Genomic DNA, 17,660 nt, shown 5'->3' with positions numbered 1-17,660 from the left:
TATTGTTGAGGAAACCGAAATCTGAGAATTTAGGTTTGAAAAATGTACATACTGATAATATTTTAAATTTTCTCTTTCCTGCAGTAGTTTTTAAAATAATAGCCTTCTTGAGATATCATTTACATGCCATAAAATTCACCCTTTTAAAGCCTGCAATTTAATGATGTTTAGTACGTTTCCAGAGTTGTGTGACCAGTTACCACAATCTAACTTTATCACTTCTTTCATCAGCCCAAAAAAGAAATCCCACATCCATTAGGAGTCACTTCCCATTCTCCCCTCTGCTCCCCAGCTCTAAGAAGCCACTAATTACTTTTTGTCTCTATAGATTTGCCTTTTCTGGGCATTTCATATAAATCTAATCATATAATATGTGGCCTTTTATGTCTGGTTTCTTTCACTTAGCATCATGTTTAGAGGTTCATCTGTGTTGTGGCATGTATCAGTACTTTGTCTCTTTTTATTGCCAAATAATATTTCATTGCATGGCTGTGCCGTGCAGTTTTAAATGAAGTAGTTTTTTGACAGTTTTTCTACAAACCAGAAACACAGTATAAAACTTGATTTTGTTGATTATGTTCCACACATGATACCTGTGAAACATTTTATGCTGCTTATTATCTAAACTACTTTGTAAAATTTGTCTTGAATTTTATATAGTAATCAATGGTTTCCATACTGTTATTAGTCAGTATTGTTATTAGTCAGATTCTCAGCATTGGAAAACGTATTTAGAAGTTTTCACACTTACAGATATAATTCTTTGAAGAGCACATTGAAAGATGTTTGGATCACATGTCTATTTTGTTGTATTTCATTGTTTAGATCTCATTTTAAGTGTAAAAATTAAAAATGGAATGCTCTTTCTGCTTATGACAATACATTATATATGTTCAGAAGGCAGAGTTGCCCATAGTCTCATCCTCCAGATATATAACAACTATTAAGAGTTTGGGAGTAATTCCGGGAATTCCCTGACAGTCCAGTGGTTAGGACTCTGTGCTCTCACTGCCAGGGCACGAAGGTTCAATCCCTGGTGGGGGAATTAAGATCCCATAAGCCTCGAGGTGCGGCCAAAAGAGAAAAAGAGTTTGGGAGTAATTCTTTTTCTCTTTGCACATTGTAATTAATAGATATGAAAATAAAGATTTTTAACTGAGAGTTTTAAATGGTATCACATTATACCTGTTGTAACTTTTAATCCCAATATATTTTTAGAAATTTAAAACCGGACAGTTTTACCTATATTATTTTTGTTATATAAAAATGTTTCCTCCACATTTTTCTATTGGAAATTTAGCTCATTATTCAGAGACAGATGTGCTTGTTTCTCCATCTGTCAGGTCTTTGGGTTTTTATTTCACTCTTTTATATAGTTTTCCAGCCAGCAGGAAACAAAGTGCCAACAAAGAGACAAATTGTTTGATTTGTTTCTTCTGTAGTAAGTGATTTAATGGAGGAAGAAGTTGAAAATAAAGATTAAAATGAGCTTATGTTATCTGTGAGTTTTTGTTTTCATGTTTTTAACTATAATTCAAAGTCTTTTGGGATTATCTGTTCGGTTCTAAATAAGTAACTCTGACTTTTGGAAACAGATTATGTCCTATTTTTTTTTTTTTTAATAGTCCTAATAAAATTTCGTTGAGAATCAGTTAAGTCAAATCCTTTATGGAACATAGAAATACATACAATTCCAGCCCTTTCCAGTAAATGGCTATATAACATTGGTGTAGGATCCCTGAATATCCTACTCTGATTTGTACCTGTAGGAGAGAAACAGTTCTACAGCTTAACAATACAGAAGTGGGGTGCTCTGACCTATTTAGGGGGAGCAGCAGTGAAGTCAGAATTGAGTATGAATAACAAAGGATTATAGATGAGTTCAAGTAGCCAAAGGAGTAGATGAATAAGTGTTTACTCTTCATGTTTTGTATTTCATACTCAGTCAAGAGAAGGCAGGGCATTATAAGATCAGACACAAATTAACCTGAGGACTTATGAGCAAAGTACACCTCTCAATTAAGTCATGCTGGGAAGTTGTAACAGGAGAGAAAATGGCCACTTTTACCTACCGTGAAGGCTTTTGATTCCAAATAATTGGAAGTGACATCAAAGGGTCAAATGACTCTAAGGATTAAAGACTGACTTCTTGATGGGACCAATAGGATTGATGTAAATAACTGATCGTGATGTTCATAGAAGCACACGACAAGATAAATGAATACTGCTTGACAGGGTTTTAAGGTTTCACTACCTAGTCTTTACATGGAGATAAAAGATACTACTCAGTTTTCTGGGAAGCAGTTTTGTGCATTTTTTCGTTTTGTTTTCTAACCAAAAAAATATCTGAGGGAAAAATGATGTAACAGAAATAGAACTGAAATGATCCCTCTTCCTTTCAAAACTAAGAAACTTCATGTAAAAGTTTCAGTTTCTACCATGGTGTTAGGGTATTAGTCTGAGTTTTATAGCCTTTGCCTGAGTTTAAAATCCTATCAAACTTTCTGAGCTCTTAAACATAAATAAACAATGGCACAAATATAAAATCTTGCCAGTTTAATAACTTAAAAAGCTAAAGAAAAAAATGAAAACTGGATTGTGTTTGTATTGATAAATTTGTTAATGGATGGCAGTAGCTAAACAGCAATCTAAATAGGAATAAGAATCTTATTCAAAGTGTTCTTCTCCCTGCCTTGATGTCTTCCTGGGGTTGAATTAATTAAGGTGTTTGGTGAAGCACTGTGATCAGTCTCCTCCAGTTAAGAGAAAGTGTTTTGTTATTTTTCCCTTGGTTAGTAACTATAGTAGCTACAAGTGCAGGAAAAGTATAGTAAGACGTTTGACTAAACCAAATGGGGTCTGTTCTTTCAAGCTGGACACCCATCCAAAGGCAGATTAGCTTTCCTGTGGATGCTGACACTGTTCATGTGACACGTTCACGAGAAAGGCACGGCTTGCACAGAGCTTGCCAGCAGTGCTTCACATCTGAGAGACACAAGGTTGTCCCCAGCTAGCATGAGTCACAGAGGAATAAGCTAATCCTGGGAACTGAGCAGTGGGCTGTGTTTTAGATCCTACTGTCAGTAGCCTTTAAAGGGTCAGGCAATTGCCAATAATATTAGCTATTTTGGTGCTAAATGAAAAATAATAGGGGATTGCTATCCACGGGAACCAACATGTACTCAGTGGGGATTTGGTTCACAGTTCCAATAAAAATAGCATGTTTTTGTGACCGAGAGAGCCATGAAATAGGCACATTAAAAATTTTTAGAGCCTGTTTTCTTAAAAGCTGCAAAATGTTTCAAAATCAGTCAAAATACATAGAAAAGACGAGCCTGGGAAAGTCAGCAATGGAAGAAGGAGGAATGGGAGCTGATGAGTCAAAACATTTGTACAGAATTTGAAGCACCAGGGATTCTTCACCTACCATATCAGTATCCGATCCTGAGGGCTCAGGAATGGATGAGTGTTAAAGCCTAGGGTATGCAAAGAGACAAAAGCCATTTGTTCTAAGAATAATCACTGGATAATACCTTCTCAGGAACCAGCATTCCTGTCAAAAGCTTAGCGATTTTGCGATATAGCACCCCTCCCCCTTTTTAAACAAGTAGAGTGCTCTACTATTTAGTGAAAAGATCAACATCTAGACAGATAGGAAGGAAAATATCCTATGGCTTCTTCCCAGCAACCAACGCTTTATAAAGCATCGTCATTGCAAAGTAAGTAAAACACAAAGTTTAGAAGGTCAGTCAGAAAGGGTGGACTCAATCATAATATATTTACACACAAAAATCTCATTTCCTGATCTTACAGTTATTCCAAAGAAGAAACAAATTTACATAAGTAGTTCCAAAACATACTAGCTTATTTGGAGAAAACAAACTTTCTGTTAGCTTATCTAGAAATAACCTTCAAATCAGAATTTTCATATAACGACCATCACATTTCAGAAGTTTTTGATAAAAATGTTGGATTGTAGAGCCTGGATGCTCTACTAACAAAAAGAGGCAAATTTGAAAGTATGTTTATCTCTAGTTTAAGCATTGTGAATCTGAAAAATGGTGTTTAGGTCCCTAGCCCAGTTGGCAACTCTTTCAATTTTTGACCTGGAAGCATATAGTTATATTTTTGTCCCGTTTCATAATCAACCACTCAGAGAAAAGCAAAGTCATAAAAGTGTCATAAAAAACATACTAAAGGGAAGAGGTGGATGTCAATATCCAGCGATAAGCATGTATTTATCTACATTTAGTTTCTTTTAAACATTTTTAGAACCGTAACAGATGGTTATATTCATAAGCTTGAGTAAAGAATACGACTGCCTCCAAGTTCTGAAATAAATGCATATATGCTCTCAAAATACTGTACACATCACCTACCCTCCCTTTAGGAGAAACTGAAGTTAATTAAGATTTCCCTGGATATCTTAAAATAAAAGTAAATAATAAAAAGGAACTGAACTAAAGACATATTCTGGAAAAAAAAAATCAACTAAAGTACACAGTTTGACTCTATTGTTGCTTTAGCCCGGGTTTGATGTATAGAGAGGCTCATGCAGTGAGTTGCAGTGAGGGGACTTTCCTTTTACAGTTCAAATGCAGGGAACCTGGCTTTTGTGGGCACTAGGAGGTCAGCCAAGAAATGAATTGTTCCAGCCGTTCCTTCAAAGAGGGAGAAGGGAGTGTCTGGTGTGCTGCATCTGTGTTCTCCATAATCTAAGCACCATTCAGCGAACTTACAGGCCCTGTACAGGTACTTTGCGTCCTGCGTGAGGTTGTGCAGCGACAGGAAGGCCGTAGGCATTCCCTGCAGCGCCGTGGCACAGCCCGTACCCCTTCTTCAGCGAGCCACACTGCCAGATCACATCAGCACGCTGATAGGCATCATTGAGAGACTGTTCCTCTTTGAACACCTTATAGGCCTGAATGAGCATGTAGATTACCCCAGGAGAACCGTGGCACCAGTGAACTAGCAGATCCCGAGTATTGTCCACACGAGGAGGGTAATTGCCGGAAGGGAATTTCAGCTGGCAGACGTAGTCTACACTAGGCTTGACCAAACTGTGTAACTTCCCATGGCTCACTTGAAGGCTGGGCTGCCTCAGGTGGTAATAAATTCCTGCCAGGCCATGAGCAGCCCCGATATGGTATTCTTGGTAACATTCATACACCAGTGGAGTCTTTCTAGCTAGGTCTTCTCCAGAGGTTAAGACTGTTTCACAAATCTGCTGAACATGGCTTTGAGGAATCTTTTCCACTCCAGAGTTCTTCTTCACAAAGAGAAGAGCATAGATGTAGCCCATTCGACCATAGAGCATTTCATTTGGAGCATATGGGGATCAGTCTTATTTAGGTGAATTAGCTGGACGATGCAGTCCTCTGCCCGCTTCTCATTGTTCATCTTGTGATGCACCACAGCGGCCACTTCCAGGGGGCCCCTATCCCCACAAAGGAAGGTGATGGAATGCTTGGTCGGATAGTTCGGACTTTGCTTTACATAGCCATGTGCCATCTGTAGGTAGGTAGGGTCCCCAGACACATCCTAGAGGTGTAAGTAAAGCACAGCAATACCTGCCCAGCCAGTGTAAACAGTGCTGTCCGAGTGTCCGCAGACTTTAGGCTTCTCTCCATTCATTGAAGAAGCTCTCGAATCTTATTGTTCAGGAGTTGTGAGAATTTGGTAGTCATCCCAGCAGAATCAGAGTGGCCTTCAGCCAGGGATTTGTTATAATCGGCGTAAGGATTTGGGGAGGCCCTTGGCGCCATGGTGCCAGAAACGAGCCCCGCGGCCTCGGGACAAAACGAGAAGCCCGCGATTTCACCTGTCCTGTGTTCTTGTAACCCTACTGCTTGTACCCACCACCCTGACCTCCAGACCTACCTATTAGTTGAGGCTGTATTTTTGTTCTTGTCCTCCAAAACGCTTGGACTTTTAATAAACCTTCTTTGATTGATTACAGTCAAATTTATGCTTGGCTCTTCTCAGATGAGATGTTATGGAAAACCAAGTTGTGTATGTTTCTCTTTTCTCACAGGCTATTTTACATATGAAATTTTAATTTGGTTTAAAAATAATTCCTTAAGTAATCTCCCGTTAATGTCTAATAAAATTTAAAAATTTCAAATCCAAGATATAATCCTTTTCCTGTAACTCAGTCAGTTGAGTTCACGCTGATACCCATACTTTCTGTCAAGATCTGCTTGTCCTTCTCTCCATACCTGCCTTATCTTGGATTCCCCAAGAGGACCAGTTTTCACATTTCTCTATTGACCTGAGATGTTTTCTTTACAGTGATGTTTTTCAACTGTTATTGGTAAAGGACTAGTTTTTTGCTCTTTTAAAAAAATTTTCCAGTCCACCATGGACCAATACTTCTGTAAAATACGATAAAATTAACTATTTGGGAAATGAAAGGCCTCCCCTTACAAAAAAAATACACGGTACAGGATCCCTGATCATGGGCCTAGATGTCACACAATGTTAAATTATCATAGTTTCTAAATGCTCACTCTTACCTTCTCTGCTTGTTTTGTGGCAGACTGGTTTGCCCTGGGAACCACACTCAGAGTAGCACCGCCAGAGAGCAGTGGTTCTCAAGTGTTTTGGTCCCAGAACCCCTTTTACTCTTAAAATTTGAGGACTCTAAATGCTTTTGTTTACATAGGTTATATCTATTACTGTTGATGTTAATTTAGAAATTAAAGCTGAGAAAAATTTTAAATATTTACCAATTCATTTTTAAAAAGCTACTGTATGTTATATTATTAATTCTGTTTTTATGAAAAATATTTTCTCAAGCAAAAAAATTGAGAAGAATGGTATTTTTACATTTTTGCAAATCTCTTTAATGACTGGCTTAACTGAAGACACTAGATTCTCATATCTGCTTCTACATTCAGTCTGTTATGGTTTGTTGTTTTGGTTGAAGAAAATGAAGATAATCTGGCCTCACACAGATGTGTAGTTGGAAAAGGGAAGAGTATTTTAATAATAGCCTTTTCAGATAACTGTGGGTATATTTCTTTGATATTGCCCCCAAACTCAGCAAGTCGTGGGGTAGTTGCAATATGGAATCTGAAATCCTATCAATAAACTTTTTGTACTTGGTTTCTGCCTTGCACTTTGAATGGATCATTTGCCTTTCATGACTTTGTAACATCATACATTGGCCATTTAAAAAATATTGCATGCATATCTTCCAAATGTTGACACATTCCTTTATAGATATTTTTAAAATCACATTCGTTGTCACCACTTACTTCATCAGAAAATTCTTAGATTATTTGGAAATTGGAAGACTCATAGGGGCAGATACTAGTTTTCCAATATTTTGATTTTTCTTGGAAGATCAAATTTTATTATTGGCAACAAATACTATCAGCTGTTTTCCTTGAAGTGACAAACTTGCTTGTTCACTTTTGAGAAAATACCTGCCAAATTCTCAAGTTCAAATAACCGTAGTTTTTCTCTTAGTCATGCTCCATGAAGAAGTGGCCAGTTCACCTTGCAGTTCAATCCCAGAAGTACTTTCCCTCAAGGCAATCTTCATACTTGCAGCACGCAGAAGTGCTTTATGCACCCTTCCCATTTTGTCACAAGGAATACTAGAAAGACGTGTTCAAGGGTTGAGATTTAGTAAAAGTAATTTTTACTGCTTCATCAAGGATATTAAGTAAAACTGGCTTTTTTGTTTGTTTGTAACTGCCAGCATATGGCTGTGAAGGATACGGCACTAGTATAATTTGGTGTCATCGCTGCCTTTATTTGTGCTGAGATGCCAGCAGTCTGACCCACCATTGCTTTTGCTGTATTAAGTGCAAATGTCAACATCATGAAAAAGACAACATCTTGGTGTTATTGTGAAGATGGTTTTGACCTTGCAGGATCCCTGGGAGAGTCTCAGTAGCCTGTCCTCCCCTTACCACCCCCAGGTCTGTGCGCCACACGTTTTTGTCATTAGAAAAGCAGTTTGACCAGCAATTGGCTTTTGAAAGTCCAAGAAAATATGTTATGCATTTTTTTGAAGGAAAAATTATTTATTTGTACCCAGATTTGTTTGTAAAAAGGTTTGAGGCCAGTAAATATAAATTGTGTAACCAAGGTAACAAATCTGACAGCAGAATTTCTGATTTTTTTTTTTTCTCTTAAAACTTGCTGTACCAAGTTTAATCGTTTGGGGTGATTTTTACAGTAACAATTAGTTGTGTTATTGGTAGATGTTGGATTACATCTTTGGACGATCCAAAAATGACACGTTTTAATAGGAGTAAACTAGGGAACCTGGCTTAGGTCCACATTTTTGGCAAAGTATATGTGGCTGCTTATGCTCTGAAAGGGCTAATAAGAATTTTTACTTACAGGTGCCCGGGAATATCACGTCCAATTTTTTAGCAACCAGCCAGAGAGGGCGTGGGTTCACGAAAAGCGGGTCCGAGAGTACAAAGGTCACAAACAGTATGAAGAACTACTGGCCGAGGCGACCAGACAAGCCAGCAATCACTCTGAGAAACAGAAGGTGACTGATGACATAGGAACATGGTCAATTGAATGTGGACTGTAAAGGACTTAATAATTTAGTAGAGCTTTTCATACTTGAATTCAAGCAATTAGAATGACTTATTTTAGTCCCCTAAGCTCAATTTTAATAATTCATTGTGTGTCAATAAATTTTATATGTCATATAAACAACATTATAGTCCTACTGAAAACTTTATCTGCTTAATACAATTTTGGATTCTATTTTGAATTGAATTCAAATGTACATAGTCTAGTAGATGCTAGTGAAATGAGGATTTTGTCAGAGATTTTTATGTTTTTTCCTATTTCAGCATTTTCCCCTAATTTCCCTTTATTCTTATTTAGCAAAATTGTTTTATGAAAGTAAGGTTTTAAAAATATTTAGTACTTACTCTGAGACAGGCACTGTTTTTAAGCATTTTTTATATGTATTAATCCATTTAATCTTCATTACAACTTTGGTGAGGTAGATACTGTTATTCCTATTTCTGCAGATGAAGAAATTGAGGCACAGAACCCTTAAGTAGCGGGTTCAACCAAGGTCACACTAGTGATGGAACTAAAGATGTTTGTTGTGGTGGTGGACATACTAGAATTTTGACATGAACTCTTGATAATCTGTCTGGTCGAGATTTTTAAACTCAACTAATTTAGTGTGGGCCTCTGGTGATTCAGAAATATTTTCACTCTAAGCTAAATATTTTCACAGAGGATTTTGATTACTTTTATCAAACTTAACACTTCACAGTGTTTAACGGTGTTTGACATATACTGTACCGTCTCCTTGTTTCATTAGCTAATTTCTGGCTACCTCAGTCTAACCCCCTGGATAATTCCTAATTGCTTTGCTCATCTCACATACCTTTATTCAAAATTTTCTTACCTGTTTTGCCAATCCAAAGTCTTCTGATCAGGACTCTGGAAACTGTGATGCAGCTTTATTTTTCCTCTCATACGATCCTGTTTTCTTGTGTTGTATCGATTTCCACGTGTTCCTCGGGGCTCCCCTTTCTCTGCATTCTGCCCCTGATTGCATTCTGGCACAGGCTGGCCGCTCAGCTCCAAATGCTGGCTCTGTGCCACTTACTTAGCTTTGCTGTGGTCTCTGTGGCACCCCTGAGCTTTAGGGTGTTGTCTTTAATGTTAGTGTTTTATTGGCCCCTGAAAGTTATCCTTTCTGTAATCTTTCTTCTCTCTGCCATCATCACTGCCAGCTTTTTAGGAATGTGACATGAGGAGGACGACTCCCTCTTGGAGGGACTTGTCCAGCAGAGTGGACAACAAAGAAGGGTTTACTGTAAAAGAGTGGACCTGCATGTCCTTGATAGCAGCGCTGATTCATCAAAGTCATGGAGTTAGAACATTTCCCTTGTTTGACTGAAGACCCTGAAGATGTTTATGCATACCTGGAAAGATGATAAGACCACATGGGAAATACATGTTTTTTTAACTGTCCCTATTAGATTAAAGCATGTTCCATAATGCCTGTATCTTTCTTTACAGATTCGGAAACCCCGGCCTCAGAGAGAACGTGCTCAGTGGGATATCGGCATTGCCCACGCAGAGAAAGCATTGAAAATGACCCGGGAGGAAAGAATTGAACAGTATACTTTTATCTACATTGATAAACAGCCTGAGGAGGCTTTATCCCAAGCAAAAAAGAATGTTGCCTCCAAGGCTGAAGTTAAAAAAACCCGAAGGCCAAGATCAGTGCTGAATACTCAGCCAGAACAGACCAGTGCAGGCGAGGCGGCCTCCTCACTATCAGGTACTGAAATTCGGAGACACAGCCAGAGGCGGCACACAAGCGTGGAAGAGGACGAACCACCTCCTGTTAAAGTAGCCTGGAAAACGGCAGCTGCGAGGAAATCCTTACCAGCTTCCATCACAATGCACAAAGGGAGCCTGGATTTGCAGAAGTGTAACATGTCTCCAGTTGTGAAAATTGAACAAGTGTTTGCTCTTCAGAATGCTACAGGAGATGGGAAATTTATCGATCAGTTCGTTTATTCAACGAAGGTACCTTCTTTTCTCATGGGTTTTTGGGGGAACCTAGGTATCTAGTAAGTAGTCAACCTTGGCATTTAAAAAAGCCCCAGGGCTTCCCTGGTGGTGCAGTGGTTGAGAGGCCGCCTGCCGATTCAGGGGACACGGGTTCGTGCCCCGGCCCGGGAAGATCCCACATGCTGCGGAGCAGCTGGGCCCGTGAGCCATGGCCGCTGAGCCTGCACGTCCGGAGCCTGTGCTCCGCAACGGGAGAGGCCACAACAGTGAGAGGCCCGCGTACCGCAAAAAAAAAAACCCAAAAAACCCAAACAACACAAGGTCATAATTTGAATACCCATTGTATTCACTGCACTTGAAATGTACAGTCAGTTTACTCTGTTTAAGATGGGGGCAAAAAAGACATAGGCAAAAAAGCTTTGCTTTTCTTCTTTTTTTTTCTCTCTTTTGTAATATCCCCATCTGTACTAGATTAATCTTGGGCTGTGCAGCCAAAATTGAGCTGAGCTCCCTAAAATCATGGAAAAAAACTGGGCACTTTGCCTGTTTCTGGTTTGTGTGGTTAGTTTTTCTTAGTTGCAAAGTATGCTTCTTATTGAATCATTTCTGTCAGTTATCTGAATTAACCGTTGTAATCATTATACCTGTTGCTCTGTTTGGTTGCACCAGCAATTTTGTTTGGCTCATGTTGACCTGCGATAGCTCATACATTTTAGAGAAGTACCAGAACTGTGTTTGTTCTGTCACAATGAACTGTGGTGACAGCTTGTGTAACGGGGTGAAAGTAGCCTCTTCAAACGGAATGCCTCCCTCAGACAGCCCTGGGCCTCCATTTAGGGCGCTTACACTTTAGCTTGAAGACTTTAAAACTCTTTTACAACATTTGTACTTTCTATTCCGTGTACCTCTTCACTACCCTCCCAGCCGACACCACAACTGTGGGCTTGTGAATCCAAATTCAGTGGCACCTCATGGATGTGTGCTGTTTAAAGAATTCTGTGCTGATTTCCTAACGTTGTCTTATGCACATTAAAATAAATATAGGTGCACCTCATCGGTGATATATTTTCCTAAAGAGAAGCATAAGGGTCCTCTGTTAACCTGTTTCTGCCTATAGGTTCAACCGATTTCAGTAAGGCGAAGCTCCTTGGAAAAACTTAAGTTACAGTCCCCACTTGGTTCTGTTGACAGCTTTGACTCGCAAGTAAATACTTTGTATCTTTTTCGAATGCGAATTGGCTTCATTCTTGGAGCTGGTTTTTATCTGCTTTTGGATGCACAAATCAAACTTTGTCCCCCCCCCAAAGAGTGCTATTTAAATCAAATTTGAGATAAAACTGACCTTTTAAAAATGAAAGCTTTAGAAATACATGTACTATATTTATAAATCACTCCTTTATTTCACTGCATTAAAAATACCTAAAATGAGACAGAACTGTAATTCTCCCTGCCTTCTCTCTGCTCCAGATTGCTTATGGGGTGCACATTTTCATCACACTTCTGTAATCTAAGGATATCCTTGTCTTTCAAAGACGTGTTGATATTTTTATCTGTAGTAGGGTACTTTACCACATGAAAATGACTATAGTTCTCTTACTGTGATATGGGTAAAGGGAGAGACTATTCAGACCAGAAAATATTTTGGTTTTGACAGAAAATTAGATGATACAGGTTTATTTTTTAGTGATATTCATCATCTGGACTTAGAAAACAGGTTTTTTTCCCCCACATAGTCTCATTGTACATTTTAGAGTACATCCTGATGACTTAATAAAATTGTTCTGATAATGGCTAAGATAATAAATTAACTGCAATCAAAGACCATATAAAATCCAAGCACAGGGCTTCCCTGGTGGCGCAGTGGTTGAGAGTCCGCCTGCCGATGCAGGGGACACGGGTTCGTGCCCCGGTCCGGGAGGATCCCACGTGCCGCGGGGTGGCTGGGACCGTGAGCCACGGCCACTGAGCCTGCGCGTCCGGAGCCTGTACTCCGCAACGGGAGAGGCCACAGCAGTGAGAGGCCCACGTACCGCAAAAAAAAAAAAAAAAAATCCAAGCACATTATGATGGTCTTAAGGCATCTTTATAAGCCAATGATGCCATTTGCCTGGTAATCACCTATTTTTTAATTTGCCTTATTTTGAAGGGAATTGGTAACAAAACAGAAATAAGTGTCAGGGGACAAGACAGACTTATAATTTCTACACCAAACCAGAGGAATGAAAAGGCAACTCAGAATATGTCATCTCCGGAAACAGCATCTGGTCCTGCAGGTGGGTATGAATGTAGAGTACGTTCCCATTGGAGTTCTTGGTTCTGCTTGACTGTCACATGGCAGCTCTGTTCCTATCAAAATCAAATTATATTTTAAAAATGAAATCATAAAAGTGATTATTTCAATAGGAAAGAATGGTTTAGGGGCCAGAGAGCTTTATTGATAGTAATAGTTATTTTTCCTACAGGAATTTAAATAATAGGATTCTATAATGAAAAGACTATAGTTATACAGTCTGTACATATCTGACTAGATGCACCATTTGATGATCTCTCTGCATGAGACTAACAGCTTTAATTTTCCAGCACTATTAACACATTCTTACTATTTCCTCCTTTATCCCCTATTGGACACAAATTGGTAGATGCCCACACTCTTTCCATTATTCTTAGGTGTGCTACATGTCAGCAGTTGAGGGGTTTGGACCTAGCTCTCTTATAATCTTCTCTGATTAACAGATACCATGAATTGAAAATCAAGCTACATTATTGTTGCTCAAAGAAGAAATGCCTGTATTTAGTAAGATCGTGCCTTTGGAATAGGCAAAGTAATTTTTATTAAGAGACTGACTGAGGATCTTATAGAAGCTTAATTGAGTGTCTGGTGGATTTGGTTTATATAACAGTATTACTGCTGCATACAGCTGTTAAGAAAAGAGTTAGATACCAACTAACTTGGTCATTTGAAATCTTAGGAGGAAGGAGTTTGTTTCAATTTGTTCTTTCACATTTTTTTTTGGAATCTAAGAAGTGACCAAATAATTTTCTAGAAGGATTAAAGTCTTAAGACCCAAGGTAGTAATCTTGGATCAGTAGTAGCTCAGGCAAACCTGTAATTGAGTGGCACTAAGGGGTAAGTATTTTTGTAAGGGAAATTTTGAGTAAGATTCTTCTTATTATAAAAGCTAAATTAAAACAATCATTATTCAGGAAAGAACTTGCAGCCCTTTATTTTCAAGAAAGGGCTGCAGGATGGGGAAAGGTGTTGCCACGTATGGGACAGGGCATAGTAAATAGAATGCCTTTATTCAACAATGAGTTGGGAAAGGAAGCTGCAGTAAGGTAAGGTGGGAGTAGCAAAGTCCAGAACCAGATTTGCAACTTGTATCACTTCAAAATACTGTATAAAAAATGAAATTATAATGAAGCAATGAATAATGGACTTAGAAGATTTTGCATTAATTAGCCATAATTGAAAATGTTTGTTACCTTCTTTGATACCACAAGACTCTTTTGGCCTCAGTGCTCTGTAGTTAGGTCTATCAGTTTTGTCATCTTTCTTTACTGTTAAACTGTTAGTTTATTGTTAAACTGTTTACTGTTAAACTGTTAGTAATTTGTCTGAATGTAAGTGTGATATTTAGACTAGGAGGATCATTACTTAAACATCTGCATTCTCCAAACTAGGGAGAAAGTAAATTCTTCATAGGATATTAGATTGATCTTAAATATTAAACTTTTACTTTTAATGGAGATTGTTTTTTCTGCCCCTCAGCTACTGAACATTTTATCTTCATGTAGTCTTTTCATTTCAATTTAAGTTCTGCTGTGGATTTTCTTCTTTTCCTTCTTTTTTTTTCCTTTTCTAGTGAAAGCTAAAGGTGGAAGGTTATAATTCTTTATATCAAGAAAAAGCCCAGTTCCTTCCTCAGGCAGACATAATGTAATGAGATTGTAAATTAACGTTGCAGCCTTAATTTAGGGATGAGCGCTCTAAAGCTTTGACCTTGGTTTAAATTTGGTTACCAGCCGTAGTTGATAAGCATATTTTATCTTTTTACATGACCATTTTGTTCCTTGCGAAAATAACTTCAGTAGTTGAAAAGTCAGAAAAGAGACCCGATCTCCCTTCAGAAACCAATTGTACCATTATCTCATTTGGTGTTAACTACTCATGGGGAATTCTCCAGCCTTTTCTTAGTAAATTTAGGTGCTACATAGGATGTGTGGCACTGCTACATTTCTATGGTTTGAGGAGTTGTATCTGCATTTCTACCAGATTTCTAAGCTATTTTCCAAATCCAGAGATGCTCACTTCTCCTCTCTTAGAACATAAATATAATACTTTTTAGTGTCTTTAAATGTAGTAGAATGTATATGTTCTTCGGGTAGCTTTCAGAATAATTTTACGGAGTCACCACATTGTCTTATCTTTGTAAGACAATAGAGCAAATATCATTTGCCCTTGCTAGAACAATTTTGTTGTCATTCTCAAAACAAGGTTTTTTGTTTGTTTGTTTTACGCAGTTCTATTTTCATTTTCCTCTTCCCTGGTAGGTCTTGAGTGTTGATGACTATACTGAAATGTGAATCTCTGGAATACTCAGGTGTCTGTGAGGGTAGGATACCTGTTGTCTTAGTTAACATTTTCATCATTGTAAGGAGAAGAGTGAGAGTAAAGGACACATTCATTTTGTGACTTCTCTGCTAGAAATTAATTAAGCACAACTCAGAAACAATACATTATCATCAAACTACCTACTCCTTCCCCCCAAAAAGTAGTGGGATCCTTCTTTGTTTTGGCTTTGAACAAAGGTGAGGAAAGCCCTTTCCACATAAACAAGAACAATGAAACCAGAAAATATACAGGTGATATGGAACACTTCATTGAGGTAGCTTCTGCAAGGTGATTATTATCTAGCAAGGACTGTTTAGGTGGTCCAAGCACTGAAAAGATGGAGAACAGCTGTGCTGAAGGTATCATTCCTTCTTAAGGTCACAGAATGAATCATTCTGTGATTCATTCCTGACTTAGTGTTTCTTCACATTGCGGCCTTCAATCTTAAGTTTTATCCTTTCCAAAATGGGGTCTATGTGAGTTTTCTTTCAAAGAATTTTACTGTTTAAAAATCTTCATAGTTTCTTTTTTTCACCATTTAATATTAAATAGCTTGATAATTTGTTTCAACTAGTTTTCCATGACTAATTATTTCTAAGTTGTACAAGTCCCTTGATAGTCAAATTAATGATTCAGTTTTAGTCCCATTTTTGTGCCTTTCCTGCTTTTTTCCCTTTGGTTGTTAATGATATAACAATAGCAAAACCAGCACCTAGCACTATTAAGCATTTTACGTGTAGAATTAATTTATTTGTTAAAATGCAAAATACATAGTACCGATTGAATTTTGAACCATTAATTCCTAATGTCAACTGAGAATAAAATCATTTTCATCCATCCCCTCAGTCCCTTCATCCCTTCAATTATTATTACCTAAATGGGTTTATCTGCTGTTTTGGTTTGACTTTACAATTTTTAAAAATCCAATCCCTCTTTATCTGTATAGTTCAGAGTGCGTTATGACTCCTAGTCTCAACCCATCAACTTTTACAATTTGATCTATACAATTTTTTTAATGTACTCCCAAGTGTTTAATAGTTTTTTTAATGAGTTATAGTTAAAAGACCAAAAGTAATGGATAAGAAAAGGAAGGAATTTGGTCAGATCTTAATTACTTGAATGTCAGTTACTCAAGTGAGGTTTTATTGTTTGTTCGTTTGAATTGTCTTTTAGGCTCAGTAGAAAAGAAGCAACAGAGAAGATCCATTAGAACCCGTTCTGAATCAGAGAAATCCACTGAGGTCGTGCCAAAGAAGAAGATCAAAAAGGAGCAGGTTGGCTTCCCACATGTAGAGGGTTAACCGTCGTATTTGTGAGTGTTGTGGCTTATGCTGGTGTCTTAAAAGAAAGAGAGACTCCCCCCACACTGGCTTTCCTTTCCGGACTACCTAATGCTTCTGTCCTGGTGAATCCCAGTGCCCAGTCCTAATACAACCATCCCTGTGATGCTGCTTCAAGCATTTTCACAGAAAACGATCAGGCTTCAGGAGATGGGAAGTCAGTGGTACAAGACTTCTAAAGAATTCCTCACATTGATTTTGACATTTCAGTTACGAGCAAAATAATTTCATGTTTTCGTGATTTTTATTTGGAACCATCATTGAGTTCCCTTTTTTTTTTAATTTTAATTTTTGGTTTAAGCTGCTGGTATATATTATTTTTATTTTTTAAACAGACCAAATTAATTTACCTATAAGAGTTTTATTTAAGAAACAGATAATCATAGATGATCTGGTTTTTCTGTTGGTATCACAGATTTTTTGGAATGTTATTTTCCCAGTGGAATGGCACTCACCTGTTACTAAGTTATCAGATACACACTATTTATGTAAAAAGAAGGAGGGGCATTTTGACGGAAGGGTATTCAGCCAGTGTAATCAATACAGCAATAGGCATATTAAATTACCTTTTCAAAGAAATGTTTGGAAATCGTTAACTCCTTTAACTTAAATTCACAGTCAGAATTTTTCTTAATTTGTTAAAGTGAAAGAATATCCAGTTTTATACCCAGACAGCTGCTACTAAACAAAAAGAATTGTGAATAGTATTAGTTCCAATAAGCTTTATATTTTTAAAACTACTTAAATATGGAAGAATGTGAAGTTTTCTATTTAAATTATTTCCTTCAGAATTTTAAACTTCCAAACTTAAGAGGTGATTTTGTGGGTACTCTATGGTATCATCAGACATGTAAAACAGTTTTTCCAGAAATATTTAACAAAAATATAAATAATATCCTAATTTGTCATTCATTTATCATAATTAGCTTTCATACTTAGGAAATTATATTCCAAAAAATCTTTCTAACCTCTTGCAGATCTCCAGTATTCCTTTCCAAAATGAAGTTGTGATTTTGCTAGCTGGTTCCCAAATTCAGTCTGTGACCAGTCAGTCTAAAATTAATAAGGAGAATGAGTACAAAAACTGGGATGGATTGTTAATGCCACTGTGTTTATAGTTAGTAGTAAAACAATACCAGTGATTGTTTAGAAGATTTTATATTTGTATTACTAATTGTATCTTATAA

At 37.6% G+C, this 17,660-nt stretch overlaps 1 protein-coding gene and 1 pseudogene across 7 annotated transcripts in view; one reads left to right on the top strand and one right to left on the bottom strand.

Annotated features, from left to right (window-relative positions):
- The window catches only part of NSD3 (nuclear receptor binding SET domain protein 3), a 109,642-nt gene that overhangs the window by 47,704 nt on the left and 44,278 nt on the right, over positions 1-17,660 (top strand). For all 7 annotated transcript variants that reach the window (XM_027122835.1, XM_027122837.1, XM_027122838.1 and 4 more), the window contains 4 exons: positions 8,361-8,515; positions 10,021-10,536; positions 12,668-12,794; positions 16,307-16,407. In XM_027122835.1, the coding sequence (XP_026978636.1) occupies positions 8,361-8,515; positions 10,021-10,536; positions 12,668-12,794; positions 16,307-16,407 (899 nt within the window). The remainder of the gene's footprint in view (positions 1-8,360; positions 8,516-10,020; positions 10,537-12,667; positions 12,795-16,306; positions 16,408-17,660) is intronic.
- Positions 448-6,748, bottom strand: LOC113628870 (lanC-like protein 1 pseudogene; annotated as a pseudogene).

This window comes from Aethalodelphis obliquidens, unplaced genomic scaffold (genome assembly GCF_003676395.1).
Source record: "Aethalodelphis obliquidens isolate GAN/ISIS:26980383/991018 unplaced genomic scaffold, ASM367639v1 scaffold25, whole genome shotgun sequence".
NCBI classification, from domain to species: domain Eukaryota; kingdom Metazoa; phylum Chordata; class Mammalia; order Artiodactyla; family Delphinidae; genus Aethalodelphis; species Aethalodelphis obliquidens.
Note: the sequence above shows the minus strand (reverse complement) of the source record. Positions and strands in the feature narration are given on the sequence as shown.